This window comes from Podarcis muralis, chromosome 2, assembly GCF_964188315.1.
Source record: "Podarcis muralis chromosome 2, rPodMur119.hap1.1, whole genome shotgun sequence".
Lineage (NCBI taxonomy): Eukaryota > Metazoa > Chordata > Lepidosauria > Squamata > Lacertidae > Podarcis > Podarcis muralis.
The window spans coordinates 121,458,871-121,476,930 of record NC_135656.1 but is presented as its reverse complement, the minus strand read 5'-3'; the positions used below and the strand labels follow the sequence as shown (position 1 = coordinate 121,476,930).

Here is an 18,060-nt window from a genome sequence, read left to right as displayed (position 1 = left end):
CTCCATCTGGTACACAGGCTGAGACCCTACCTGCACACAGACTGTGGTACGTGCTATGGTTATCTCCCGCTTGGATTGCTACAATGCACTGTAGGTGGGGCTGCCTTTGAAAGTGACTCGGAAACTACAATTAATCCAGAAAGCGGCAGCTCAACTGGTGACTGGGAGCAGTTGATGCAGTGTTGGTGCTGACCTTTAAAGCTCTAAACACCCTGTAGACCTGAAGGAGCATCTCTAACCCCAGACACTGAGGTCCAGCTCTGGTTCCCTGATTGCCAGAAGTGAAGTTACAGGGAACCAGGCAGTGGGCCTGCTCAGTGGTGGCACCCTTCAGATGTCAAGCAGATAAAGAACTATGTTACTTTTAGAAGACATCTGAAGGCAGCCCTGTAATATTATAATAATAATAATAATAATAATAATAATAATAATAATAATAATAATAATAATAATAATAATAATAATATAATAATAATATCTTTATTGTCATTACCCCCTCTCGGGGACAACGAGATTACTTGACTGCTCCACAAAACCACTAATTAAAACAATACAGTATAGTACAGCAAGGAAGATTAAATGACTTTCAAAGTCCAGGCTTTCCATTCAGGGCTGAGCTTCCGTACCACACACATAAGCCATAAGTGAGCACGCTCTCAATGGCACAGTGATAGAAGGCAAGCAGCAGTTTCTGCGGAAGATGGTTTTTCCTTAGAATTCTCAAAAAGTACAGTCTCTGCTGCGCCTTCTTCACCAGCCCCCTTGTGTTGACACTTGGTCAGTTTGATGTTTTATATATGCTGTAAGCTGCCCAGCGTGGCTGGGGAAAGCCAGCCAGATGGGCAGGGTATGAATAATAAAATCACCACCATCATCAGATGTTACAGAAAGTCTCGCTAGGATTGTGATTTGGGTTACATTTTTAATTGTCATCTTCCCTTAACTTTAGCAGGTGATGAACACGACAGTCGTCGTTCTCAGGTCTCATCAGAAAGAAATAAGCATGAAGTCAAAGGAAGGACCTTTCAAGATCAAGAGGAAAGAAGACCACAAGAGGAAAACCAAGAAGAAAATGGGAGGTATGAAGGCCTTCTAATGCAGACTGATCACGGCCATCGAATCCCAGTCCAGAAAAAACATCAGAAGGGGAAGAGAACAAATGAGAGACCTTTATGTGGCAAAACATTCCAAAGTAAATCTAGGTTCAATTCACACTGCAGAATCCACACAGAGGAGAAACTGTGTAAATGCTTGGTGTGTGGAAAGAGCTTCAGTGACAGCTCAGGCCTAAAATCACATGAAAAAATTCACGCAGGACAGGAATCATACAAATGCCTAGAATGTGGAAAGGATTTCAATCGCCACTCATACCTTAAAAGACATTACAAAGTCCACACTGAGGAGAAACCATATACCTGTTTAGAGTGTGGAAAGGCCTTCACTAGCAGATCAAGCCTTGTATATCATAAAAAAATCCACACAGGGGAGAAACCATATACCTGTTTTGAGTGTGGAAAGGCCTTCACTAGCAGCTCAGGCCTTGCAATGCATCAAAAAATCCACACAGGGGAGAAGCCGTTTAAATGTTTGGAGTGCGGAATGAGCTTCGCTTACAGCTCAAGTCTTACATTGCATCAAAGAATTCACACTGGGGAGAAATCTTATAAATGTTTGGAGTGCGGAAGGAGCTTTGCTCACAGTGTTAGCCTTACTACACATAAGAGAACCCACACAGGGGAGAAACCATATAAATGCTTGGAATGTGGAAAGAGCTTCAGCCAGAGTTCACACCTTAGTTCACATAAGAGAACTCACACTGGTGAGAAGCCGTATAAATGCTTTGAGTGTGGGAAGAGCTTCCGTCATAGTTCACATATTACTGTGCATGAGCGAATCCATACAGGGGAAAAACCATATAAATGTGTGACATGTGGAAAGAGCTTTAGTAACTCCACATCACTTGTTATCCACCGCAGAATCCATTCAGAAGAGAAGCCATATAAGTGCTTTGAGTGTGGAAAGAGCTTCAGGCATGGTACAGACCTTCATAAACATCAAAAAATTCACAGAGGTGAAAAACCGTATGCATGTTTTGAGTGTGGAAAGAGCTTCACTCACAGATCACAGCTTAAATGTCATCAAAGAATTCACACAGGGGTGAAACCATATACCTGTTTTGAGTGTGGAAAGAACTTCACTGAAAGCTCAAGCCTTAGATCTCATCACAAAGTTCACACAGGGGAGAAACCATATAAATGTTTGGAGTGTGGAAGGAGATTTGCACATGGATCTGGCCTTACTTCTCATAAAAGAATTCACACAGGGGAGAAACCATATATATGTTTGGAGTGTGGAAAGAGATTTGCACAGGGATCTGCCCTTACTTCTCATAAAAGAACTCACACAAGGGAGAAACCATATAAATGTTTGGAGTGTGGAAAGAGATTTGCACAGGGATCTACGCTTACTTATCATAAAAGAACTCACATGGGATAAACCATATATATACTTGGAATGTGGGAAAAGATTTGGTCAGATTTCGCATCTCATTTTGCATAAGTGAATCAAGAGGGGGAAAATATTTCAATTCTTGTAATGAGGAAAGCACTTTAAGTGGAGCACCGCTAATTTGCAAGATATAGGTTTGTTGGATTTGGAGGGACATACCGTATTTTTCGCACGATTGGACGCACCGGACCATAGGACGCACCTAGTTTTTTTGGGGGGAAATAAAGGAAAAAATTTTCCCCTTTATTTCCCCCCCAAAAGCAGGTCAGGGAAACCGAACCAGGTCGAGGAACAGCGGGATAGTGGCGCTGCGCCTCCCTGCTGTCCCCCAAGCTTGTGGGGCTGGCCGATGTCTGTCCGGCGGGCGGGGAGCTCTGCTTCAGGGCGCCCCACCCGCCAGGCACCTTGTGGGGAACTCCTGCAAGCCTCCCCACTCTGCGGATGTCTGCCTGGCGCGAGGGGCGCTCTGCTTCAGGGCGCCCCACCCGCCAGGCAGCAGGCTGCTATCCGCAGCGTGGGGAGCCTTGTGGGGAACTCCTGCGAGGCTCCCCACTCTGCGGATGTATGCCTGGGGCGAGGGGCGCTCTGCTTCAGGGCGCCCCACCCGCCAGGCAGCAGGCTGCTATCCGCAGCGTGGGGAGCCCTGTGGGGAAGTCCTGCAAGGCTCCCCACTCTGCGGATGTATGCCTGGCGCGAGGGGCACTCTGCTTCAGGGCGCCCCACCCGCCAGGCAGCAGGCTGCTATCGGCAGCGTGGGGAGCCCTGTGGGGAACTCCTGCAAGCCTCCCCACTCTGCGGATGTATGCCTGGCGCGAGGGGCACTCTGCTTCAGGGCGCCCACCCGCCAGGCAGCAGGCTGCTATCGGCAGCGTGGGGAGCCCTGTGGGGAACTCCTGCAAGCCTCCCCACTCTGCGGATGTCTGCCTGGCGCGAGGGGCGCTCTGCTTCAGGGCGCCCCACCCGCCAGGCAGCAGGCTGCTATCCGCAGCGTGGGGAGCCCTGTGGGGAATTCCTGCAAGGCTCCCCACGCTGCGGATGTGTTCCCGAAGCGCCTGGAGCTCTGCTTTCAGGGCGCCTGGCGCTCCGGGAAGCAGGCTGCTATCCGCAGCCTAGACACGGCTAGCGGAGCGCTAATCCCGAAGCCCCAAGCTTCGGGATTAGCGCGGCGCTTCGCTAGCCCTGGGAGAGCCACGCAACGTCGCGGGGCTGTCCCAGGGCTAGTGAGACCTTGCCGGCACCCAGAAGCTTGGGGCGCGCTGAGCTCCGCGCGCCCCAAGCTTCGGGATTAGCGCGGCGCTTCGCTAGCCCTGGGAGAGCCACGCAACGTCGCAGGGCTCTCCCAGGGCTAGCGAGACCTTGCCGGCACCCAGAAGCTTGGGGCGCGCTGAGCTCCGCGCGCCCCAAGCTTCGGGATTAATGCAGCGCTCCGCTAGCCGCGGCTAGCGGATAGCTTCCTGAAGCCTGGAGAGCGAGAGGGGTCGGTGCGCACCGACCCCTCTCACTCTCCAGGCTTCAGCGAAAGCCTGCATTCGCTCCATAGGACGCACACACATTTTCCCTTGCTTTTTAGGAGGGAAAAAGTGCGTCCTATGGTGCGAAAAATACGGTAATAACCGTTGGGCTTGGCACCCTTATTGAATTTATGGAAAGGCAAAAATACACAGAGATTTCTCAAATCATATTATAAGGAGATCACTTCTTAAAGTTTGGGAGAAATACAAAGATCGGTTGGAGCCTAAAATCCCGTGGTGGGCCTCTCCAAGCAGAGGCCACAGTGGTGAAGGAAAAAAATACGTTGTGAAATTGGCCTACTTATAAAATAATTTTAAAAGAAGATAACCAACTGAAACTTAAAAGTTTTGAGGAATTAAGAGATATTATTACAGATTGGTTCCAATATTATCCAATATTCAAAAAAATTAATGTAGATAAAAAGGGTTTGCCAAGGAAACCTCGAGATTTGATTTACATCAGCCGTGATAAAGTGGTCTCAAGACTTTGGGTATGTTATAACATTGTCCCAATGGGAAAATCTGTGGAAGAATAGTTGGAGATTTACCACGTGCTATGCCATAAGGAAAACGTTTTAAAAATGCAGCACCAGTGGTATTTGACTCCATGGAAATTAGCCAAAATGTACAAAGGAGCCAAAAGTAACTGTTGGAGATGTGGAGATCAAACAGGCTCACTGTATCATATATGGTGGCAATGTAGCAAAATAAAGAAATTTTGGGAGGAAATCCATTCAGAATTAGAAAAAATGTTAAGACTTTCCTTTACAGTGGGACCTCGGGTTAAGAACTTAATTTGTTCTGGAGGTCCATTCTTAACCTGAAACTGTTCTTAACCTGAGGTACCACTTTAGCTAATGGGGCCTCCCGCTGCTACCGTGCGATTTCTGTTCTCATCCTGAAACAAAGTTCTTAACCGAGGTACTATTTCTGAGGTAGTGGAGTCTGTAACCTGAAGCATCTGTAACCTGAGGTGTCTGTAACACGAGGTACCACTGTAATAGAAAGCCAGAGGCACATCTGTTGGGGATCACTGACTCAGATATTCCAAAACAAATTAAAGGTATTTTTTTGTATGCAACAGTGGCAGCGAGAGTCCTTATAGCCACCAAGGTGGAAAAGCAACATAATTCCTTCCAGACAGGAGTGGATTCAAAAATTGACTGAATATGCTGAATTAGATAGCTTATCAGGAAAAAATAAACCGAGAGCTGAATTTGTATCAAAATGGGAGTGCCTGATCACCCCATCTGTCTCCTGAGAAATCTCTATGTGGGACAAGAAGCGACAGTTAGAACTGGATATGGAACAACTGATTGGTTCAAAATTGGGAAAGGAGTATGACAAGGCTGTATATTGTCTCCCTGCTTAATTAACTTATGTGCAGAATTCATCATGTGAAAGGCTGGGCTGGATAAATCCCAAGCCGGAATTAAGATTGCCGGAAGAAATATCAAGAACCTCAGATATGCAGATGACACAACCTTGATGGCAGAAAGTGAGGAGGAATTAAAGAACCTTTTATTGAGGGTGAAAGAGGAGAGCGCAAAATATGGTCTGAAGTTGAACATCAAAAAAACGAAGATCATGGCCACTGGGCCCATCACCTCCTGGCAAATAGAAGTGGGGGAAATGGAGGCAGTGAGAGATTTTACTTTCTTGGGCTCCATGATCACTGCAGATGGTGACAGCAGCCACAAAATTAAAAGACGCCTGCTTCTTGGGAGAAAAGCAATGGCAAACCTAGACAGCATCTTAAAAAGCAGAGAAATCACCTTGCCAATAAAGGTCCATATAGTTAAAGCTGTGGTTTTCCCAGTAGTGATGTATGAAAGTGAGAGCTGGACCATAAAAAAGGCTGATTGCTGAAGAATTGATGCTTTTGAATTATGGTGCTGGAGGAGACTCTTGAGAGTCCCATGGACTGCAAGAAGATCAAACCTATCCATTCTGAAGGAAATCAGCCCTGAGTGCTCACTGGAAGGACAGATTGTGAAGCTGAGGCTGCAATACTCTGGCCACCTCATGAGAAGAGAAGACTCCCTGGAAAAGACCCTGATGTTGGGAAAGATGGAGGGCACAAGGAGAAGGGGATGACAGAGGACGAGATGGCTGGACAGTGTTCTTTAAGCTACCAGCATGAGTTTGACCAAACTGCGGGAGGCAGTGGAAGACAGGAGTGCCCGGCGTGCTCTGTTCCATGGGGTCACAAAGAGTCGGACACAACTAAATGACTAAACAACAAAAAAACTCTGTAAAAATAATATAAAAAATAATATTTTGGTATGGCAGTAAAGTTATTTAGAAAGAACTAAGGAATAAATGGGAGGTTGGGTTTAATGATAATGAGATTTTTTTTTACTGTAACATGAAATTGCAATCTCAAATTTATGTCATATTCTTTATCTTACTAATAACAATAGATAGTTTAAGTTTTCTTTTCCTTCCCCCCTTCTTAATTTGTACTCTTTATTGGTATTGTCTTTTTGTAATATTTCTTTCCAGTTATGTAATTTTTTTCCAGTTATGTAAGAGAGCTTTTTTCACTTCTTTCATTTAAATCCATGTAAATACAGAGATTACAATTACTTCCTGGCTTTCCGGCTCTTCCTGTATTTTATGCAAGGAGTAAAAATACCTCTAATCCTAAACTGACATCTAATCCTAAACTGAAATTTCTGACTGCAAGTGAGATGAGCTACCTTGGAAGGTGGTGAACTCTCCTTCATTTTTCTAGGTTGTTCAGCAGAGGTTGGGGTGTTTTTCCTGCATTGCATTGGTCTAGATCAGGGATTGTCAACCTGGTCCCTACCGCACACTAGTGGGCATTTCAGGATTCTAACTGGGCAGTAGGGGGTTCTGAATCCTCCTTCCATCAAGTCCTGGTGGGCCGTAAGGAAATTTTACCATCAAGAAAGATGCATTAGTGGGCGGTAAGTATAAAAAGGCTGACTACCCCTGGACTGGGACGCGGTTGGTGCTGTGGTCTAATGCACAGAACCTAGGGCTTTCCTATCAGAAGGTTGGCGGTTTGAATCCCCGTGACGGGGTGAGCTGCCGTTGCTCGGTCCCTGCTCCTGCCAACCTAGCAGTTCGAAAGCACATCAAAGTGCAAGTAGATAAATAGGTACTGCTCTGGCGGGAAGGTAAACGGCGTTTCCGTGCGCTGCTCTGGTTCGCCAGAAGCGGCTTAGTCATGCTGGCCACATGACCCGGAAGCTGTACGCAGGCTCCCTTGGCCAGTAAAGCGAGATGAGCGCCGCAACCCCAGAGTCATCCGCAACTAGACTTAACGGTCAGGGGTCCCTTTACCTTTACCCCAGGACTAGATGATTCTTGTGGTCCCTTCCAACACTACATTTGTATTATTCTTTCACCTTGAGTTTCCGGTTCTGGTCTTGCACCATGGCGGCAGCTCCCTCGACATTGGAGGGAGGCACAAATGAAGGGGTAAGGAACGAAAGGGTTTAAGCATTCCTGGAAACCTCCTGGGCTATGAGGGAGCAGGCTGACTCGCAGTCGCCTCAACGGCTCACTCCCATGCAGATTAGCATGGGGGCAGATGGAGGAGTTGGGTAATCACCTTTGCCATGATGCAACCCCCTCGGACCGCCATCAAAAGCGGAGGTTCTCCTTATAATTGGATTTTATTGGCTGTGCACTGGAGGAGATGTGGACACTAGAAGCTATATGTGGTTTGAAAGGAGTGAAGGTGGGGAGAACATTGTTTTGACTGATGTCGTTGGGAAACTAGAGCTTAACCCCACCACCACCCAAAAAAAGCGTGTGGATTTAAGGAGGTGTTGACATTCAACCTATTTTTAAGAGGAAGGACATTGGCTAAACAAAATAACGCTACCATGGAGGTGAGAGGAATTTCACGAGGGCACATGAATAGCAGTGGTCCCCGAATGCTTGGAGAGAAAAACCCTTCCCGTCTAAGACAAGGAAGAAAATGGTGAATGTTTGAAAGTTGTTGATCAACTAAAAGGAGAGGCCTGTTGTTTATCTTGAAGTGGGATGGAGGGGGAGCTGAGTTGAGGAGGACGGGACTTCATCTTGTGACTTCAGGTCCGCCCTGAACCACGCTGGAATGACAACATTGGGACAACATTCCTACTGCCCAAGGTTGCGGTAGGAAAAACATCAGCGGCAGAGATATACCCATTTTGACTCTCCTGCACCCTATCTGCATAACGTAGCAATTATAATATATAGATGCACATTTACTCTCACAAGATTGAATATACTGCCTTCGGTTGTACTTGAGGGACAATTCCAAAAAATTCCACACGAAAAACGGTTATGTCCCTGTGGAGATGGCAGTGCCGAATCAGTGGCGCATGTCCTTCTGGTTTGCATTCTTTATAAATATTTGAAGAGTGAGGTTATCGCCCCTATTTTATTGTCCATTCCGGGTCTCCCAGCCACTGTCACAGTGTTTTTTTCTCTCAGCAGACCAAGATGAGCAGGTGACATCAAAATTTGCAAGGTTTTTAGCTGGGGCAATTAGAATAAGATCCACTATCTGACTATTGATTCAAACCCCCAAAATGTATTTTATATAATTGAGTTTTTATCTTTTCGCCGCTTCCGCGCATGCGTTTGAGATCATTTTGAGCACCTGCGCATATGTGAGCGGCGAAACGTGGAAGTAACGCGCTCCGTTACTTCCAGGGAGCGCAACCTGAAAATATTTAAGCTGAAGCGTATTCATCCCGAGGTATGACTGTACTAGGAGAGCTGACTGCACCTGTGATTTTACAGTGGTACCTTGGGTTACGTATGCTTCAAGTTACATACGCTTCAGGTTACAGACTCCGCTAACCAAGAAATATTGAGAACAGAAATTGTGCTCCACCGGCACGGCGGCAGCAGGAGGCCCCATTAGCTAAAGTGGTGCTTCAGGTTAAGAACAGTTTCAGGTTAAGAACGGACCTCCAGAACGAATTAAGTACTTAACCCGAAGTACCACTTTATGATGCACAATTTTAATCAATGTGTGCCTCTTTCCACACACACAGAGCACAAATCTGCTAGGCCACATTCACACCACATATCCAAAGCCCCATGAAGCCCCCTAAGATTTCTGGGAGCTTGTTTTGCTGGTTAAGGGTGCTGAGAGTTGTGACAATAAACTATCCTAGCTGGGAGCAAAATCTGTGGTGGCGGGGGGAATACTGGCTCTTCAAGGGTTAAAGGCAGCGATTATATTATGACAGAGGACTTCCTGGGGGAGGAGAGGAAAAGCGTCACTTCCTCCTCCGTTTGTCACATTTGAACAGCTGCGAGGGAGGAGATTCTGCAGCGCGGAAGACTGTGCCTTTTGCAAGGTAGGAAGAAAGAGGGAGATGGGGGGGGGGGGGCTCCCGCGCCAGAGCAGCTGCTTCGCAGGAGAGAAGCCCTCCAGGAGAGGGAACTTTTGCAAAGGGGCAGGGGTGGGAGGGCGCATGCGTGGGGTTGCACCCCACAATTCAGCCCCCCAAGAGCTGCGAAGAGTGCAAAAGGTTTTAAGGGGTGCAGGGGCGCCCCAGGAGGAGAGCAGGCGGGGGAAGAGGCAGTTTTAGGGTGGGCGAGGAAACCCCTCTCCCTAAAAGGAAAGGAGGCAGGATGACTCTGGGAAGAGGAGGAGGGAGACATTCATGTTTTGGGAAAAGAGGGGGAGGGAGGGCAGGGTCAGCTGGAAACTTATTTCAGCTCTACAACGGCATGGGCTCTTTTATCTTCGATGCCTTCCCGGTCTGGGGGTGTTCAGGAGGAAAGCCCCCAAGGAGGGCGCAGTCTCTCTGTATAGCAGACCAGCCCTAGTAAGGTACCAAGGTGTTGGGAGAGATAGAGGAGGGAAGACTTTAAGGATGGGAAGAGGAGAACCACTGGCCATAAAATGCCATTCGTTTCTCACCACCAGCCACTGCTGCAGCAGAACTGGGGGCTCCAAGCGCAGTCAGCTGCCTATACAGTCATACCCTTGCTCCACCTGGGCTACTATTGTCCACACTATTGCTCTTCCGGGTTTTCAGACGTGGTTTCTCAGCCCTGCCTGGGGACTGAATCTGGGGCTTCCTGCCTGCGGAAGAGATGCGCTGCCCTCGAACTACAGCCCCTTCCCCTAAAGTGGGGATGGGGGAAAGGAAATAAATGTTTTTAATGGTGGTGGGAAGAAGATCCTCTTTCAGGCATGACTCCACTTTTCATGCATGGCTTCACAATCACCAGGAAAATGTCTTGGGCAGGAAACTGACTGCAGGGCCTCTGAGGCTCTCTTTGCTTCTTCAGGAACTTCTGAGCTCTTCAATCCAGGCGAGGATGGAAGGAGGAAGATGGACGGTTGACCTGGTCAGGCTGTCTCCTGCATCCCTCCAAGCAACCTCTGAGCGTTGCCTCCCAGGACCCTCAGAGACATCTGGTGAGTTCCAGGAGAGAGGGACTTGGAGGGATGGAGAGTGGAAGCAAGGAATAAGATAAAGGGGGGAGGTTTTACTGTGGAAACTGTGTATTGGGCCCCCAATATATTGAGAGGCTTCCCCTCCCAATATATCCATGGAGGAAAATCCCTGGAGTGGCTCTGAGGCCGCCTTTGCTTCTCCTTCACCCATAAAAACCTGCAGCTTGTTTAAACTTCTGAGTCCTGCAAAATAGTTCCAAAGAAGCTGGATTTGTGGTCTTCTCCAAAGTCTCTCCCCTGGAGCATGCACCAATATGTTGCCAGAAGAGGAGGAATAGGCAGAGGAGCCCTATATAGATATAAAAACCACTGCGTTCAATGGGAACCACTTTCAGGTCACTACTGTGCTCCCCGTGCCATGAGGCCTGGGTGCGAGGCCCATACCACCTGGCCAAGGGGGTGGAGCCCAGGCTCACCTTGAACAGCCAAAAGAGGCTCCTGAGAGGCCACTGGGACATTGCTGGAACATCTCTTGGGTTGGGGCAACTGGCTAAAATGCTTTAAACGGTTCTGATTTTGGTTCCTCTGTTTTGTTTTTGTCGGGTTGGTGTTGGTTAATTGTTTAGTTGGGGTCGGTGGTTATTTTAATTTGGGTATAACTGTAAACATGTTGTTATTATTATTATTGGGTTGTTCTTATTATTGGTTTGTTTGTTGCCTATTTTTATTATTGGTTTGTTTGTTGCCTGTATAGGATATTTCTGTTTTTTATGTTTGATGTTTTGTTCTGTTTTTATATATGCTCTTAGCCGCACTGGGTGGCTGTGAGAAGCCCACCAGATTGGGGGATATAAATTTGTAATATATGCCCCATTTGGGCTTCTGCAGGGGCTGGAGAATATCTAGGGCAGAGGAATCCCTGCAGCTTCTCTGAGGCTCCTTTTACTCCTCCCTCCCTCCCTCCCTCCTTCCCAAGAAACCTGCAGCTTCTTTAGGCTTCTGAGCTCCTCAGGAAGGATGAAAGAGGCTGATCCTCTTTAACCCTCTTACTGCTAACAACCCCTTGAAGATCCCGGGCCCCAGGGAAATTAGACTGGCCTTGACTAGAGCCAGGGCCTTTTCAGCCGTGGCCCCGGCCTGGTGGACCGCTCTCCCACAAGAGACCAGGGCCCTGCGGGATTGGACATCTTTCCGCAGGGCCTGCAAGACGGAGCTGTTCCGCCAGGCCTTTGGGCAGGATGCAGTTTGACTTACTTTCCTTTGTGTAAAACAAAGCCGAAGGAGGCCCCCAACCTGCTCACAGGTCCTTGTATGATCAGTGGAAACAGGTGGTCCTGGCAAGTATTAACCACTCTCAATTCCAACCTGATAATTGCCAACTGCTTAGATTTTAACTTGTCTGAATTAATTTTAAGATGTATTTTAATTAATTGATGTCTGTTTTTATGCATATTGTGTTGTTTTTATGATGTTAGCCACTCTGGGCCCTGCCTCGGCCGGAGAGGGCAGGATACAAAAATTATTATTATTATTATTATTATTATTATTATTATTATTATTATTCTCCTCCTGCAGACCTAGCAAGGATGGAAGGGGGAAGATGGACAGTTGACCTGGTCAGGCTGTCTCCCACCACCTCTGACTGTTCCCTCCCAGGACCCTCAGAGAGATCTGGTGAGTGGCAGGGAATGGTGATGGGGACCCGGGGAGATGTTGGGAGTGAGGAAGCCCCCCTGGCAAGAAAACGAGGAAGGCTGCAGGGCCAGAGTTCTGGGCTGTGAGACATGAAAGGTAGAAAAGGAAAGGAATGTTTTTCAGTGGTGGCATGGGCGCAAGATTTTTGGTGGGGGCGTCAGGCCTTTTGTTAGGGGGGCAGCACTGGCATGATTGGCCAGTTAGTTAAGTATTTCTAATGTTTTACCTGATCTGGGGGGCTGCCCCCCACCCCTCCTTGGCTATGCCCATGAATGGTGGTGTGAAGAAAATTCTTTTTCAGAGTATAATGTTGTGTTGGGTCCTGAATCTTCCGACACTCACTGGTATAGCTGCAGCAATTGCCAGATGAGGGACTGAATGGGCTTCATCTCAGTATGGAGACAGATTTCCCCCCCGTTTGCAGCAGCCAAGCTGCCAGGTCAGCAGTGAGAAACTTGTGGGTCATGGCAGCAGTCCCTCTCTAGCTCACGAAGCCATTTTCCTCAAACCGTGTTCTGCTGCCCTACATATCAGAGGTCAGGGGCCAGGATGTGACTGCAAAGGATATGTATCAGGATCCCGAAAGTGCACCGCTGATTGTTCCTTGGCACCTGAGACTTTCTGTCAGTGCAGGTCAGCTGATGAAACCTTATGATTATGATGCAGCACTTTGGGATCTTCACTAGTTGCAGATCTTGCAAAAATCCCTGTAATTGCTCTTACAAGTCTTATTAGAGGAACGTCTTTTTCAAAAGAGTGCAAAATGTTTATTCACCATCTGATGTCGCTGTTTGAGTCACTCCGTCTCTGCGATTTTCGACCCCCTTCTCAATCTATGTCCGTCTATGTTAGTCTTATGCAATTCATTTCCGTTCCTCAAACCAGGAAATGTCGGTCTAAGAAAATGTCGGAGCGCGTGAGTCAGCAGAAGTACCGTATTTTTCGTCCCATAGGACGCTCCGTCCCATAGGACGCACCTAGTTTTTTTGGGGGGAAATAAAGAAAATTTTTTTCCCCTTTATTTCCCCCGCAAAAGCAGGTCGGGGAAACCAAACAAGGTCGAGGAACAGCGGGATGGCGATGCTGCGCCTCCCTGCTGTCCCCCGAGCTTGTGGGGCTGGCCGATGTCTGCCCGGCGCGAGGGGCACTCTGCTTCAGCGCACTCCGCCCCCCGGGTGGCATTCTGCTATCCGCAGCGTGGGGAGCCCTGGGGGCCTGTGTTTTAAATATGTTGTTAGCTGCATCGAGCCCGGTTTTGTGAACCAGGAAGGGTGGAGTATAAATAAAAAAAATTATTTATTTATTTATTTATTTATTATTCTGCAAACCTAGCGAGGTTGGAAGGAGGAAGATGGACAGTTGACCTGGTCAGGCTGTCTCCCACCACCTCTGACTGTTCTCTCCCAGGACCCTCAGAGAGATCTGGTGAGTTCCAGGGAATGGAGATGGGGACCTGGGGAGATGTTGGGATTGAGGAAGCCCACCTGGCAAGAAAACGAGGAAGGCTGCAGGGCCAGAGCTCCGGGCTAGCAGTGATAAAAGGTAGAAAGAAAGGACATGAATGTTTTTTAATAATAATAATAATAATAAATTTTATTTATATCCCGCCCTCCCCAGCCGAAGCCAGGCTCAGGGCGGCTAACAACACTAAAACAGTACAACATTATAAATACATTCTAAAAATTAATAAAAATATAAATGGTGACATGGGCATAGTCAGAGTTTTGGGGCTGTTGTCTACCAGCTCCATCACAGGCTAAGTCCCTACCTGCACACAGACTGTGGTACATGCTATGGTTATCTCCCGCTTGGATTGCTACAATGCGCTCTAGGTGGGGCTGCCTTTGAAGGTGACTCGGAAACTACAATTAATCCAGAAAGCAGCAGCTCAACTGGTGACTGGGAGCAGTTGCCAGGAGCATATAACACCGGTCTTAAAGGATCTACATTGGCTCAGAGTATGTTTCCAAGCACAATTCAAAGTGTTGGTGCTGACCTTTAAAGCTCAAAACGGCCTCAGCCCTGTAGACCTGAATGAGCATCTCCACCTCCATCCTTCTGCCCGGACACTGAGGTCCAACTCTGAGGGTCTTCAGCTGGTTTCGTCACAGTAAGAAGTGAAGTAGTGGAACCAGCCCTGTGGAACACCCTCCCTTCAGATGTCAAGGAGATAAAGAACTACGTAGCTTTTAGAAGACGTCCGAAGGCAGCCCTGTATTGGGAAGTTTTTAATGTTTGCTGTTTTCCCTTAATTTTAGCAGGTGATGACCAGGACAATAATGGTTCTCGGGGCTCATCAGAAAGAAATAAGCATGAAGCGAAGAGAACAAATGATAGCCCTTCGTGTGGCAAAACGTTCAAAGGTAAATCGAGCCTCAGCCCACACTGCAGAATCCACTCAGAGGAGACACTGTGTAAATGCTTGGTGTGTGGAAAGAGCTTCAGTGACAGCTCAGGCCTAAAATCACATCAAAGAATTCACGCAGGACAGGAATCATACCAATGCCTAGAATGTGGAAAGAGTTTCAAGCGCCACTCAAACCTTACAACACATCAGGAAGTCCACAGCAGGGAGAAACCACATAGCTGCTCTGAGTGTGGAAAGAGCTTCAGTCACAGGAGAAACCTTACAGAACATCAAAAACTTCACACAGGGGAGAAGCCGTATACCTGTTTGGACTGTGGAAAGACCTTCCGTCACAGCTCAAGCCTTCCTTCGCATCAAAAAACCCACACAGGGGAGAAGCCGTATAAATGTTTGGAGTGCGAAATGAGCTTCGCTCACAGCTCAAGTCTTATATCGCACCAAAGAATTCACACAGGAGAGAAATCTTATAAATGTTCGGAGTGCGGAACGAGCTTTGCTCACAGTGCTAGCCTTACTTCACATAAGAGAACCCACACAGGGGAGAAACCATATAAATGCTTGGAATGTGGAAAGAGCTTCAGCCAGAGTTCACACCTTACTTCACACAAGAGAACTCACACTGGTGAGAAGCCGTATAAATGCTTTGAGTGTGGGAAGAGCTTCAGTCAGAGTTCACACCTTACTGTGCATGAGCGAATCCATAAAGGGGAAAAACCATATAAATGTGTGACATGTGGAAAGAGCTTTAGTAACTGCACATACCTTGTTTGCCATCGCAGAATCCATACAGGAGAGAAGCCATATAAGTGCTTTGAGTGTGGAAAGAGCTTCAGCCAGGTTACAAGCCTTCATATACATCAAAAAATTCACAGAGGTGAAAAACCGTATGCATGTTTTGAGTGTGGAAAGAGCTTCACTCAAAGCTCAAGCCTTGAACGTCATCAAAGAATTCACACAGGGGCGAAACCATATACCTGTTTTGAGTGTGGAAAGAACTTCAGTCACAGCACAAGCCTTACATATCATCAAAGAATTCACACAGGGGAGAAACCATATAAATGTTTGGACTGTGGAAAGAGATTTGCACAGGGATCTAAGCTTACTTCTCATAAAAGAACTCACATGGGATAAACCATATATATGCTTGGAGTGTGGGAAAAGATTTGGTCAGATTTCACAACTCATTTTGCATAAGCGAATCAAGAGGAAAGAAATATTGAGATGCTTGTAATGCAGAAAGCATTTTAATTAGAGCACCGCTGTTGCTAAACTTCACGGAATTCATACAACAATTCCAATGGGAGAAATGGTACAGCTGCTGTCTCGAAGGTGCCGTCAACTACAGGGCTGGCTGCCTTCCTGGTGAAATCAGTGGTGCTGTGAGCTTCTTTTGCTTCTTTCATTTAAATCAACAAAAACACACAGAAACATGGAATGTATGTCCTCAAAAACCTGAGCTGTTGCCTAGAGTGAGTCTTCCTGCCCCCAGCAGTTACTTCCTGGCCTTGAGTCCCTTCCTGTTGTCTACGGGGGCCACTAATGGAAAATCTCTGTGTCTGTTTGGCTTTCTGCTCTGTGAGATGAAGGGCACGCCTGGTTGTAGGGGAAGGAGGGGACTCCAGTATACTAGAGACATCGTGTCGCTTGGGTGCTGTGATATTTCTAACGCAACAGGCTCCTGTCTCTGTTCAGGGCTGGAGCACCTGCTATCTTGCTCCTGTTGATCCACTATTTCCCAGCTCCTTCCTTCTTCTGCGGTGTGTCCCATCTCAAACCACCGCAATTCTAGGTCCATACTCCCTTCCTCTTCCCCTTCTCTGAAGCCTATTGGAGTGGCAGTCTCCACCACTCTTGCTCATCTCATTTTTGAAAACAGACCAAAGGATGGCCTAATATGGTCACACTCTTATCTAAGGAAGCATGTTGTGTGGAAAGGCAGGGAAAAAAGGCCTGAGCATCATGTACTGCTTCTGAACTCCTGCAGGTTTCTGGCTGGTGCTCTTGGGTACAAGATGGTGCCATCCATGGACCTTGGGTCAGATCCTGCAAAACAGTTATTGAAAGCGGACCAGGATTCATTGCTTTTGTTTTGTAGCAGTTGGGTAATTTGATTGTAGTTGGTAATGAGGCATTTCCCTTCTTTCCTCCAGGTGTGTCCCACCTTTTCCTTGTAACTTCTAGATGAATTAAAGCATTATATTTGAGCATTATCATGGGGGTCAGAGTAATACATTTTGTTACCTGTGTGCTGTTGTAGTTACCTTTCACTGGAAAGGTGGAATATAATCAGGTATACCTATAAATGCACATGCACAAAAACACATGCATACGCAGAAATAATAAAATTCCTCGCTTATAAACCCCTGGAGGAGGGAGGAACACCTTGAAGCAACATTCCAACATATTGTTAGTTGCAAGCAGGCGAACTAATTCAGATTAACACCATCAGCTTCTGTCCATCTTTATAGAATAAGTAAAAATGCGATATTCTTAACCATATTGGATTATCTTTTTTTAAAAAGGGAAGGGGGAAATTGAGTTCCCCTAAGTGTTTTCATTTTGAAAATCTTAAGGCACTTCTAGTCATGCAAATTCTTCATAGCTTTCCTGAAAGCTTTCATGAAAACTTTTGGAACAGGGCAGAATTAATGCAGTAAACAGCTCCATTTTAGGAAGAAAATGAAGAAAACTGCCTTTTAAAAAAATACAGTGGTACCTCGGGTTACAGATGCTTCAGTTTACAGACTCCACTAACTCAGAAATAGTACCTCAGGTTAAGAACTAAAAACAGAAATTGTGTGGCGGCGGCAGCGGGTGGCCCCATTAGCTAAAGTGGTACCTCAGGTTAAGAACAGTTTCAGGTTAAGAACGGACCTCCAGAACAAATTAAGGTCTTAACCCGAGGTACCACTGTAGTTGTTTATTGAATGTTGAATATTTATATGCAGAATGATAAAAAGTACAAAAATGCAGATACTATGGACGTTAATAGTTTAAGGAATAAATTCACAATAAACAATCCCTGTGTACCTGTGTGTGAATATGGGGAGAGAGGAAGGAGGGGAGGAAAGTGTATCTGAAGAAAGGGCTTGTGGTCTCAAGGATATGACATTCACCATTTACTCAGAAGCCGTATGTGGTTCAAGTGGATCAAGGGGATCTGGACCCATGGAAGTTTCTGAGTCATCTTTCAGGGAAGCCCCGTATAGAAGACATTGCAATTATTCAGCCTGGAACTTGCCAGAGCCTGGAGTGCAGTTGCCAAGTCACCTCTGTCCAAAAGGGGGCATAGCTGGCAAACCTGCAGAGGTGAGAAAAGCCATGGGGGGCAACCAGTGGGAGTGGAGAGGAGCCCCTCCGAAGTTTTGGAGGGAAGATCTTGAGAGGCCAGGGGCTGAGCTGGATTGGAAAGCAGTAAATAAAATGGAAATATTTCTTTTAAATAAAAGCATACATGTGATGGAAACTTGGCAAGAGCTGAGCTATTGTTTAGAATAGAACAGAAATACAATTTGAGAACCTATTTATAAACTGAAAACAAAATTAGGCGAGAAAATAAATATAATCAGCCCAACAGTTACCAATTGTAGCAG

At 46.8% G+C, this 18,060-nt stretch overlaps 2 protein-coding genes across 8 annotated transcripts in view; both read left to right on the top strand.

The window, feature by feature from the left end:
- The window catches only part of LOC114592576 (uncharacterized), a 44,292-nt gene that overhangs the window by 6,281 nt on the left and 19,951 nt on the right, over positions 1–18,060 (top strand). For 2 of the 7 annotated variants that reach the window (XM_077923251.1, XM_077923242.1), the window contains one exon: positions 950–3,003. The exons of 4 other annotated variants lie outside the window; for them this stretch is intronic. In XM_077923251.1, coding sequence (XP_077779377.1) covers positions 950–2,496 — 1,547 coding nt within the window. In that variant the 3' untranslated portion in view covers positions 2,497–3,003. Of the gene's footprint in view, positions 1–949; positions 3,004–18,060 lie in introns of those variants that run through there. One more of the 7 variants, XM_077923244.1, reaches the window with a different exon arrangement.
- On the top strand, positions 10,296–16,677 carry LOC114592581 (uncharacterized). The gene is given in 5 exon segments (XM_077923359.1): positions 10,296–10,425; positions 11,980–12,078; positions 13,432–13,524; positions 14,358–15,594; positions 15,596–16,677. Coding segments are annotated over 5 exon segments (1,632 nt in total). The 5' UTR covers positions 10,296–10,325; the 3' UTR covers positions 15,699–16,677.